The sequence below is a fragment of the Lolium rigidum genome, chromosome 4 (genome assembly GCF_022539505.1).
Source record: "Lolium rigidum isolate FL_2022 chromosome 4, APGP_CSIRO_Lrig_0.1, whole genome shotgun sequence".
In the NCBI taxonomy this organism is placed as follows: domain Eukaryota; kingdom Viridiplantae; phylum Streptophyta; class Magnoliopsida; order Poales; family Poaceae; genus Lolium; species Lolium rigidum.
In genome coordinates, this window is record NC_061511.1 from 221,950,417 (window position 1) to 221,961,604 (window position 11,188).

General features: G+C 44.7%; 2 protein-coding genes across 3 annotated transcripts; one reads left to right on the top strand and one right to left on the bottom strand.

Annotated features, from left to right (window-relative positions):
* The first annotated feature begins 460 nt into the window (after positions 1-460).
* Positions 461-5,434, top strand: LOC124707112 (mitogen-activated protein kinase 7-like). Of its 2 annotated transcripts, none has more exons than XM_047238769.1 (10): positions 461-645; positions 1,958-2,366; positions 2,688-2,815; positions 2,925-2,984; positions 3,217-3,366; positions 3,459-3,614; positions 3,737-3,948; positions 4,054-4,146; positions 4,446-4,522; positions 4,608-5,434. In XM_047238769.1, the coding sequence occupies exons 1-10, from the start codon at positions 592-594 to the stop codon at positions 4,928-4,930; spliced, it is 1,662 nt and encodes a 553-aa protein (XP_047094725.1). In that variant the 5' UTR covers positions 461-591; the 3' UTR covers positions 4,931-5,434. The 2 variants fall into 2 exon arrangements, with proteins under 2 accessions (XP_047094725.1, XP_047094726.1); XM_047238770.1 differs by lacking the exon at positions 461-645 and adding an exon at positions 1,019-1,527.
* Positions 5,435-5,905: 471 nt separating this feature from the next.
* LOC124648301 lies at positions 5,906-10,608 on the bottom strand. The gene is made up of 9 exons (XM_047188088.1): positions 10,261-10,608; positions 10,007-10,141; positions 9,742-9,852; positions 9,213-9,488; positions 8,716-8,915; positions 8,236-8,479; positions 7,586-7,699; positions 6,781-6,969; positions 5,906-6,359 (listed from the first exon to the last, which is right to left on the bottom strand). The coding sequence occupies exons 1-9, from the start codon at positions 10,606-10,608 to the stop codon at positions 6,012-6,014; spliced, it is 1,965 nt and encodes a 654-aa protein (XP_047044044.1). The 3' UTR covers positions 5,906-6,011.
* Between the last annotated feature and the right edge of the window lie 580 nt (positions 10,609-11,188).

The following is an 11,188-nucleotide window of genomic DNA, read 5'->3' on the forward strand; positions in this document are numbered from 1 at the left end:
GCGAGCAATCGATCTAGTATACGGAGTAGTAGTAGTATTTAGTTATGTAGACGCTCGTGCTTTGTTGAGTGTGGCGCACATGTGCATTGCTTGCACGTCTAGGCACGTGCGCCAATGTTTGAGCTGCAAACAAACAACAAACATAGCGGGCTAGCGGGTCTCACCGACCGCGTACAGCATGGCCACAGCGAACACCGACGAACACGCACTTGCCCTTGCTCGCACGCAAAGGGACGCCAACCCAAAACCCACCGACCCGCATCCGACGACACCAATACCCAAACTGCCCTCCCGAGTTCGCGAAAACTACACCCAGCAGCAGTCCTCACTACCCCGGCCACTGAAGGGGCAGGACCGTCCAACAGGGGCCAAATAGTTTTACTAATACCACCAGCTCGCCGCTACTCCGCCGCTCACCTCTCACCTCACCGTCCGTCCCCGTCCCCCTTGTCTGCTTCGGCATTGTTTAACGCCGCACCACCGCACCACCGCATCCTCCGAGCCGAGCGACGTCGTCGTCGCGGCGGAGCGGGACTAGCGGCGAGGCGCGCCCTCCTCTCTCCCCCGGCGACGGCGAGATCCCCCCCCGCGATGCCTGAGGCAAATGCCGGTGCGCGCGGCGGCGGCGGGGAGCAGCGGACCAAGGTGGGGGGACACACTCGCTTCCTCCGGACTGAAAAAGAATCCTTTTTTACTTTCTTGCTTTCTCAGCTCCATGACCATGGGTTCCATGGGATTGAGCTGTGCTGCTGCTCCGCGGGCCGGATAAAGTCGACGCTCTGTTCTTCTAAACTGGCTCTGCTTGCCGGATTTTGGATAGAGATGCGAGGGGTTTGGGAAGGGGGATCGGAATTGTGTCGCCGCGATTTTCTGACCAAAAGCAGTAGAGTTTGTCTCCTGTCCGTTTGGCAGCAGGCATATGATTCGCTTCCTTGCCGGGACTCGCCACGATTTCTTGCCATGTCAGGAGAGATGAGATCCCCTCCTATCCGAATTACTATCCAAACAAAGAGACATCTGCCGCCGCTTGCCGGTCGGAGCTCAGCCGCGATTTCTTGCCATGTCAGGAGAGATCCCATCCTAGGAGTATTTGAATTATCCAAACACACACCTCGACTTGCCAGGATATCCCTTCTCTTTCCTTCAGGCATTCAATTCCCGGAAAATCTGCCCTCTGTTGTCAACGCGCCGGCTCTTAACCTCCCGGGATAGCGCGGAAATCCTTGCTTACTTTGGCAGTGCACGATTATGAGGAGTCGTCTTAATTGGTAAATTTGATTCGCTAGCTGACCGGCTGACCGGGCATGGTTATCCAAATCCAGGTCGGCCGTAGGTTCTTTCCTCTTTACACCGACCGCGCTCCCTGCCCATATATATTCCTGAGGAATCCATGCCCACCTTGGATGAAGGCGCAGGTTTCTTCTGATATTCTGAGTCAGCCAGGGGATTGCTAGCCTTTTCAATTCAATCAAGAGTTGCTGTGAACCATCAGCCGCGACTGTTTGTTCACCGCAGCAGGAGGCAAAGGCCAGTGCATTCCTGTCTCTTTGAATTAGCTGCAGTCAACTCAGTTTTCTGATTTTGGGTGGGTAGGCTACGGACCAGGGACTCTATACCGTTTCTTTGAGGTTTAGTTTCTTCCACGAAAGCTTCTGCTGGTGCGTCCCTCAATCTGTATTTGCTTTTCTGCCATTTTTAGGGGAGAGTTTCTCTGTGCAGTTTCATCTCCATGATTGTTTCTTGTTCCCTATTCTCAAAAAAAAATCATTATTATGGTCTTTTGGTTGGTGGGTATGTATGTTATTGTTTGGTACTATATAGGTATCCTATAGTGGTCACTATAGGTTATTGTTTGACACTATAGGTATCCTATTCTCGGTTGAACATGTGCCTTTTCTTCCATAGTATGTCAATCATGTGCACAGTGCTAACTTTTCCCACCAATTTGCAACTCCAGAGCCCAGAGGAGATGGGTTTCTTCAGCGAGTACGGGGACGCCAGCAGGTACAAGATCCAGGAGATCATCGGCAAAGGGAGCTACGGGGTCGTGTGCTCGGCCATCGACCAGCACACCGGCGACAAGGTGGCCATCAAGAAGATATCCAACATCTTCGACCACCTGTCGGATGCCGCCAGGATCCTCCGCGAGATCAAGCTTCTCCGGCTCCTCAGGCACCCCGACATCGTTCAGATCAAGCATATCATGCTGCCTCCGTCCAGGAGGGACTTCAAGGATATCTATGTGGTCTTTGAGCTCATGGATACGGACCTCCACCAGGTCATCAAGGCTAATGATGACTTGACAAAGGAGCACTACCAGTTCTTTATCTACCAGATGCTTCGTGCGCTGAAATATATCCATACTGGTAAGGATCTATGGAGATTCCCCCTTTTCCCTGAAAGGTCTTGAACTTCTATTTATGGTAGTGTGACGGTGGTACTCTGGTGTTCAGAATCAGGAAGCATCGACACGTTTGACTAGTGATTTTACATGCCGATTTAACTTCAAATATTTTTATCTTCAGTTATAAATTGCTGTAAACAAAGCTGCATTATTTAAAAGAGCCGTAAAAGATCACCCATCAAAAACCCCTGTGATTGTGCTAATTGCTAGATGCAATTATTTTATCTCTTGTTGGATATTGTCTATCTAGCCAGGTTCTGATGATTAACTTATGTGACTGCAGCTAATGTTTATCATCGGGATCTAAAGCCAAAGAATATATTAGCAAACGCTAACTGCAAACTCAAGATATGCGATTTTGGACTAGCAAGAGTTGCATTCAATGACACCCCTACAACAGTTTTCTGGACGGTATGATGCTTCTACTACTAAATTCAGTCCATGATAGCATGCTGGGTTCTGTACCAAAGAACCCTAATCGCAACTTAAATCTCACCGTCTTCTCCAACATGACTTGCAGGACTATGTTGCCACTAGATGGTACAGAGCTCCCGAGCTATGTGGTTCTTTCTTTACTAAGGTAATTAGTAATTTCCTCTTACTGTGGTTCTGTTCATTTAATTCCGTCACTTTGCTGTTCTATAGGGATGTGTATCCTAAGTATCTAGATGGTTAGATGTAGGTTTTGATCCTTATTTTGCTTTTCTGGCACCAAATTTGTCTACAACCTCCTCCTGTCAAACATACATCCGCTTTTACATTTTCAGTTTTTATGTTATTTTGGTGATACTAAGTTGACTCCTTGAATGCAGTATTCACCGGCTATTGATACATGGAGTATTGGTTGCATTTTTGCGGAGGTTTTGACAGGAAAGCCTTTGTTTCCTGGTAAAAATGTAGTTCACCAGCTGGATTTGATGACTGATCTCTTAGGCTCTCCATCAATGGAGACAATTTCTCGGGTATGATTTGCAATTTGTGGAAGTTTTCCAAGTTTTACTCAAGCATAATTTGTTCCAGTTCTCAAATGTTCATGTTCCTTTAATTACTGCAGATTCGAAATGAGAAGGCAAGGAGATATCTGAGCAGCATGAGGAGGAAACAGCCAGTACCTTTTTCACATAAATTCCCCAATGCAGATCCTTCAGCACTCAAGCTCTTACAGAGGCTTCTAGCATTTGATCCTAAGGATCGGCCGACTGCCGAAGAGGTAGGCATGTCTTAATGAAACAGAAATTCCATGATAGCATTTTGTGTTGTTATTTGTTTTACTTCACAAAATAATATGTTCATGGGTATACCATTCTAACAAGTGTCCTATAACATAATCAGGCATTGGCCGATCCCTACTTCAAAGGTCTCGCGAAAGTGGAGAGAGAACCATCATGCCAACCAATTTCGAAAATGGAGTTTGACTTTGAAATGAGAAAGTTTACAAAAGAAGACGTCAAGGAACTTATATTCAGGGAGATATTGGAGTACCACCCTCAACTTCTCAAGAACTACGTGAACGGCTCTGAAAAAACGAACTTTCTATATCCTAGGTTTGTACCTTGACATACATTGTAGCTCTTTTCACTCAACTATTTTACCTCGGTCACAATATTTTACAACTTATGCCCTTTGCTCTTGCTTTTCAAATCGTGCAGTGCTGTTGACAACTTCCGGAGGCAATTTGCCAATTTAGAGGAAGATGGAGGAAAAAGTGGGGCAGCCGAGAGGAAGCATGTTTCTCTTCCAAGGTAACTTACATTATGACAGTTCTCCCAAATGTGATCAGTATACCAGGTTATCAATGATTTCTGTTGCCAAACATAGTTTATATGTTAAAATTGATTAAAAGTACCAAAATGCATTAGTCAGTCAATAGGATTTTCTATGAAGTAAATCTTGTGGTACTTCCAAAGATCTGTTCATGTATAATATGGTACATTGTGATACTTCACGGATTTTGAAAGTTGATAATTTTGATTTTGGAGTACCATAGATTCCAGAAGTTGTGTTCTAGTTTCAGTATTGACCTTTGATTGACTATTTGCAGGACTACAACAGTTCACTCTACGCCAATTCCTCCAACAAATGGTCCGGTCTCCCAAGTTCCTCAAAGGATTCCAACAGGTAAATTAACTATCTGGTCTTCTTTGCTTCGTTTTAACTTCAAAGAGCGTCAATCTAATATATTTCATCTTCGGAACTCTCGCAGCTAGACCAGGAAGAGTAATTGCCTCAGCACCAACAGAGAATGCAAGTGTCGCTGATCGACACATCGGGCGGAGAGTGGCTAAGGATCCGGTAGTTCCTCCAGCAGCTGCCAGCTACCACCTGAAGTCTGACTGCTCTGACAGACAGCATCAGCAGGAGCTTGAGAAGGATCGCGCGCGGTACAGGCCATTGCATCATTTCAGGGATGCCAAGGTTGCCCCTGAGATGGCTCCAGACATTCGGTCCTCACCTTATTACATTCCTCCATTTAGTGGCATCGCAGGTGGATACAGCAAGGTTGCTGCAGTCACAAGGATGTACTAGAGCAATGGTTGGGCGAGTTTGCCATTCTTGCCTTTGTTGATAGTGAGAAGTGCGAGACGGAGAGCGTACTTGGTGGTACATGTCTGATCAAAATGATGCAAACATGCCAAAGAACTTTTAGGTTCTAGCTGCCAAATTGGCCGGCGTCACCATGTCCATGCTGTAGGTATTGCAGTCAATCTTCTCTTCTTTCTGCTAGAAGAATGGAAGAAGGGTGGTAGAGCAGGGTGAATTTCTCCTTTTTTTAATTTAGGAGTTAGGACACAGTGGCTCTTCTGTATATATTACAAATCTTGATTTTCTCTTCTGCCGGTTGAAGCTGATGCTTCTTGTGTTAATAGACTCAAAGAATACCTCTCAGAGGTGAAGTGCCTCTGTTTAAAAGGAATTGAAAGCTCTAGAGTTCCTTTTCCGCATACTTGTAATTACAAGTTGTAGGCATTATTTAACTCTTCGATTTGGCAGCTAAGAACTTGAAATATATTAATTAGCTGTTTTTATCTACATCAGAACTTAAAGTGTATAAAACTCTTATAGCCTTGATCTGGCGATTTGAGTTACTCCCTCTCTCACAGTTTATTAGGCGATTTGATCAAGTTAGCATTAGTTATATGTTATAAAAATTATAGCATTAGATAGTTCAGATGTTCTATTTTCTAATGATATAATTTTTGTAGTATTAAATAATTTAAATTATACAGGTTAAGTTGGTGACCTAGGGGTACGAGCACGCCTCCCTTCATCAAAAAATCAATCCAGAACAAAGGTCTATTTAGATTTGCATCTCTCTCAGCATCCAGTTGCCAGGTTAAGATGGAGTTATTAGCAATTATGAAAGACGTTACTGCCTTCGTTCCATAATAATTGTCGCAGATTTTTCTAGATTAACATCATAACATGTATCTACATAGCAAAACGTGTCCACACAAATCTGCGACGCTTATTTTGGAACAGATGGAGTAGAAGTGCAGGATATGAACAGAAAATTATCACATATATGTGAAGGTACTTGGGTCTGGTTATGTACAATTCTACAGTACAATAGCAAAAAAAAAAGGCAGGGTTCACTAACCACTGTCCACTACTCGACCATCTCCATGACGAACAGCTTGTCAGGAGAGCAAGAATCCAATACACTTGTAACATCTGCACTCAGCCGATGAGAGTTTTCCACCTCCGGCTGGACGGTGACCCACTGGCCATCAGCACGCTCAACGTGTTCGTGCTGCTCAGGGTGTGCAGTGAAGCTAACCTTGCTGACATCTCTGCACATTTTGTTCAAGTGGTTGATGGAAAGAATCATATCGAAACCATCTTCTGTATTGTCTCTGGTCTTGCGGAGCTTGATGCTGACATCCGAGCTGCGGGAACTTGCAGCCCCTAAGAGCAAAGGGTGGCCGAGAACTAGTCTGTCGGAGACGCTGCATATCTGTTGGAAAGTAAAGTTCGTCTCAGCTATCAGTTTATAATTCATCTTAAAGAAAGAAAGATGACAGCTTTTGAGATAAGATGCAAGTAGCAAAAGAAATGGTTTGACATTCTGGTCTTTAGATCTCCGCTCGTTAAGCTCACATTTTGAAAGCCCGGAAGATTTACAATACTGGCATAGTGGCATGCTTCTACCGGATGATGTTTTAGCAGGCTAAGTGTTCAGTTGCCGATTGAAGAACAAGACAGACTTAGTTAATTAGATGTAACCAGAAGTATCGAAGAGACGTTTAATATTTCATACTCCAACAAATCAGAGAGATGAGAAATTCTCCAGAATTTCCAACAAACAAGTGAACACAATCAAATTAAATAAGCGAGAGAAAATGCGAGACAGAGGAACGAATTGCACATGATCATACCTGTACATACTTTATGCCCATTGCATTCAATGCTTCCAAAATTTTATTTGATGATAGTGAGCTGAAAATCGACCCAGTTCCAGCTGGCCTTTGAAGTACCTCCCATGGGGACTTCAGCAGAATTTTTTTGCTCTTTATCTCGGAGGATAGACTGACAATTGGAAGTTTCATCTCTTCGAGGATCCAGACCTGCAAATGGATTGCATTGAATATTATGAAAAGACTGAGTTTGTCCATATTGAGATCTCAAGTTATATGAAAAATAAAAAATAATGCTAGCGACAAGGGATTTCTATATTAACTGAACATAACAGATTAACAGGGATCGCCCCTCTTTTGCCACCTGACTCCTAAGACACTGATAATCAAATATCCAGATGTGGACCCACTGCTATGGATCCGCATAAAGGAACAAGGATAATCACGTAGCAATGAAGAATCTGGATATGCAAAGAATTCACATGACAAATGCTGTAAAAAGAAAAGAAAGAATTGAGCATAGCACAATACATGTAGAACTGTACTGATTTACATGTACCGGTAAACTTGCCAAGTCAAGAACAAATTTGAGGTTATCCATACACTTCAAAACTCAGTCTTAAAGTAACTGCTTCTCTGAGATTGACAATGTTCAGTGTGGAAAGTACAACATGAGTGTGAGGTGTGGGAAGTTGCACTAAGAATGTGGACACTAATGAAATTGTGAAATTAATATTATATGAAAATCAATAGTCATATTCACTGACACTTTTTTAGCAAACCAGAGAGCACCTACATAAACTTGTAGTAAGACAATGCACTGTACCTTTTGAATGTCAAAACCAAAATAGTCATTCTCCACCAAGTAGCTCTTAATTGAATCCACTTGACCGGCTGGAGAAACAATAACGAAGGGGAGAGAGCTATGATTTTCTTCACCCTGCATCAAGCGAAAGTGGATAAGATTTGAGCCATTTAACCACATATTAGTCTTTTTTTGTAGGTGAAACTAACACGACGAATTTTAACAGCTCAGTACACATATAGCAAACAAGCAGCAACCAGCTGATATCCCCTGTGAAATCCATCATTAGTATATTGATTAGCAGTTCGAATGATACATACATCCACCAAAGTATATTGATGAGTCACAAAATGAGCTGCCCAATTAGATCACAACACAACATTCCCAAAAAAAAGATCAAGACACAAAGACTTTGGCAGTCAAGGATCTTGGGTTAAACTTGAACATATAGTAAGCAGTTCTCAGATTTTTCCTGTATTCATTATGTATTTCACGCAATTTCAAGCAACATATAAAACAACCAAGAACTATATCATCTGTCCATATGGAAATGGTCATAAAATATTGAAAAAACGTTCAAATAAATTATGGAAAAGTGTGATTCATTGGTGCCAACATATTCAGCTCCAATAAACAAAACAATGAAGTGGCCATCCATGAAAAAACCATACCTTCATAAACTCACTAAACGAATTAAGCAATCTCTGAAGCTCAGCATCCATAACATAAGAATCAGAGTCATTTGTAACAAGCACGATTGCTGCTTTTGATGTTTGAAGGATCTCACGACCTTTGCTGAATTCATTACTGAATGAATAATTCCCTTTCTCTTCATGGCTCATAAGGGTCTCCCAAGGTATCCGCATCACATTTTTTCTTGATGAAGAGGAATTAGCAACCAGATTTTTGAACGTGCTGAAAATGACAATGTTTCAAAGAGTAAGCTACAAGCTAGATTAAAAACTCATGGCAAATGACAAAGGCCTATGGCTTTACTGAAATAACATCAAAATTGATATTATTACATACAAGGAACATTCATGAACTGGAAACATATACGGATAGAAAATGTTTAGCGAAATGGGAGCAAATCAGCTTCTGTGGAATATATTTTTTCAGCACAGGGAATAACAGGAATCCACAATTCATACCTGTCAATTTGCTTGCTGACACTATTCATTGCATGTTTGAATAACTGAAAGTCAATGCTCCCAATCTGTTCTGCAAGTGAATCCTTTTCCAGCTTGTCCCCTGATGCCAAACCTTCCAAAATATGGCCTTGTTCCATTTCATTTAGTACTTTTTTCGCTGCAGTTATGCGACGCTGTAGCTTCTTCTTTTCCTTCCAATCCTGTAACAATTCAAAATTAGCCATGCTTTATTTGGAAGGACGCAACGGACTAACAAATGGATCATTTCACTGCATCAATCTTGGTTAGAACTTAAAGCATGATAGTTCAGTGTATCAGATGCATCTACCATGTGCAATAGTTACGAAAGTACATCAGATGCATCTACCATCTGCAATAGGTACAAAAGTTGCTACTGCTACAATTTGGCTCTTTAAACCTGACACTTTACTTTAGGTGCAAGCTACGTTCCATATAAGGGATCATGGCATGCAAGAAAAGGATGACGCGAACCTAACCATCGCACGCCTTTCTTTCTTCGACTTCTCAGGACGTGTGTTGATCTCGAGAAGCCCCTTTGGTGGTGTAATCAACATCTCTCTACTCTCCATATCAACATCAGGCACAATATCTTGAGCAAATGGAATCCACACGTGCTGACGGGATGGAGTTGAATCAGAATTCTTCGAACTTGGCTGAACATCACTCTCGGCAGAGCCAACCATGACCTGGAGAAGATCGCCACCTCCAAAATTGAAGACCTGAGCAACTGTTCCAACAAGCTTGCCTGTGTCCTATGAAGAAAATTAGAAAGACTAACTTTGATTATCAAATTGTGATGAGAACCACTCATGGAGTCATGGAGAAAGCAGGCAGGAAAATTGCGTGCACATTTTGATGGTGGTGTTCACCTTTAGTTGGTGAAAAGAATAATTTGGCAATGTAACGATGTGGTTTCATCATGCTATCAAAATCAACAAAATGAAGTACATGGAAACACAGCTGGCGAGAACTGAAAATAGTAGCAAGGAAGGTATACATCAGTACCTTGACAATAACACGCATGCCAACGAGATCGAGCGAGTATATTTCATTCTCCTCCATCTCCGGCCTATCCTCAGTCTTCACCAGCACAGCTGAACCAACTATCTGCCTGGCCTATGAAGAGTTACAAGTAAATTGAGTCAGAAGCTAAGCCATATGACAACTAATATCACATCTAGATTATGTACCAATGTCATGCTAACTTAGACCCACGGATTCAGAGAGAGCAAGTGACTCCACAGACCACAGGAGCGCAGAAGAAACAGACCTCGTCCAGGGAGTCGACGCCGCCGAAGCGCACGATCCAGCCCTTCTTCCCCGTGTGGGCTTTCCCTCGCACAAGGTCGAACTCCCTGACCTGCATCCTCCCGGCAGCGCGCGCCCGCAGCCACCTCTTCCCGGGCTGTCGGCGGAGAGGTTCGAATTCGAGCAAAGAAACGGGAAATGTAAAATTGGCATCAAGCCGAACATAATACAGGCTTAGCACTTAGCAGGAGCCGGGAGTGAGAAAAGATAGAGTACCGTGGCGAAGCGGAGGTCGGGGAAGTCGGTGCGGGGCGAGACGAGGACGTCGCCGCGCACCCCGTGCGCGCCGCTCACGTACCCAACCTCCACCATGTCGTCCTCCCCCGCAACATACCCCTCATACTCCTCCTCAGAATCCTGTTCTTGGTCTTCGTCTTCCTCAAGCTCATTCTCCTGCTGCGCGTGGGTTGGGCTGGAGAGCAGCGCGGCGGCGGGGCGGGGCGGCGCGAGGGCGAAACGGCGGGGAGGTGGGCGGGAGAGCAGCGCCGGGAGGCGGCGGCACGGGGATGGGTGGAGCGGGAGGGAGAGGGAAACCGGCGAGGAGACGGAGGCGGGAGACGCCATTGGCAGCGCCGGTCGGAGACGAGGAAGAGGATAGAGGGAGGAAGGTGGTTCGCCCGGGGTTTTAGCCGCGGCCCGTGCCTTGATGGATCGCTGGGCCGTGTCCCCGAGCTCGTTGCTGGGCCTTTTTTTTGCATACGTATAGCCTGTATAGGACGGATAGGCGCACAACCTGAAATGAACTCTTCTTGTATTTTTTTTCTATCTCTGCACATACACATAGGACGCCTTGGGTTGCTCGCGTAGATTTTAGCCTTTTTTTTTTTTTGCATCTGTGGACCGGCGATGTCCTCCAGCGCATCCTTTTCCGCGGCGTCGTTGGCATGCCGTTGACGTGGGCGTTTGACATTGAGGGTGGCCTGGTCGAGGTGGAGAGGCAGAAGAGGGGTGCTGAAGTATCCTGATTCCCCTTCGCATCACGCGGCGTCGAGGTGGAGAGGCAGAAGAGGGGTGTTGAAGTATCCTGATTCCCCTTCGCATCACACGGCGTCCGCACCACACGCCGTCATTCTGTCGCCCGCATTGCTTAGCTTGCCTTCGGTGCGGGTGGGCGTCCGACATTGCGGGCAGCCCGCCCGAGGTG

What these genes read in the sequence shown, in the direction of transcription:
- LOC124707112 (XM_047238769.1), top strand. Translation starts at nt 592, where the DNA reads ATGCCTGAGGCAAATGCCGGTGCGCGCGGCGGCGGCGGGGAGCAGCGG. An exon ending in ACGAACTTTCTATATCCTAG is followed by an intron (nt 3,949 to 4,053) that starts GTTTGTACCTTG and finishes CAAATCGTGCAG; the next exon opens with TGCTGTTGACAACTTCCGGA. An exon ending in AAGCATGTTTCTCTTCCAAG is followed by an intron (nt 4,147 to 4,445) that starts GTAACTTACATT and finishes GACTATTTGCAG; the next exon opens with GACTACAACAGTTCACTCTA.
- LOC124648301 (XM_047188088.1), bottom strand. Translation starts at nt 10,608, where the DNA reads ATGGCGTCTCCCGCCTCCGTCTCCTCGCCGGTTTCCCTCTCCCTCCCG. An exon ending in TTGGTTTTGACATTCAAAAG is followed by an intron (nt 6,970 to 7,585) that starts GTACAGTGCATT and finishes ATCCATTTGCAG; the next exon opens with GTCTGGATCCTCGAAGAGAT. An exon ending in TGGGCATAAAGTATGTACAG is followed by an intron (nt 6,360 to 6,780) that starts GTATGATCATGT and finishes ACTTTCCAACAG; the next exon opens with ATATGCAGCGTCTCCGACAG.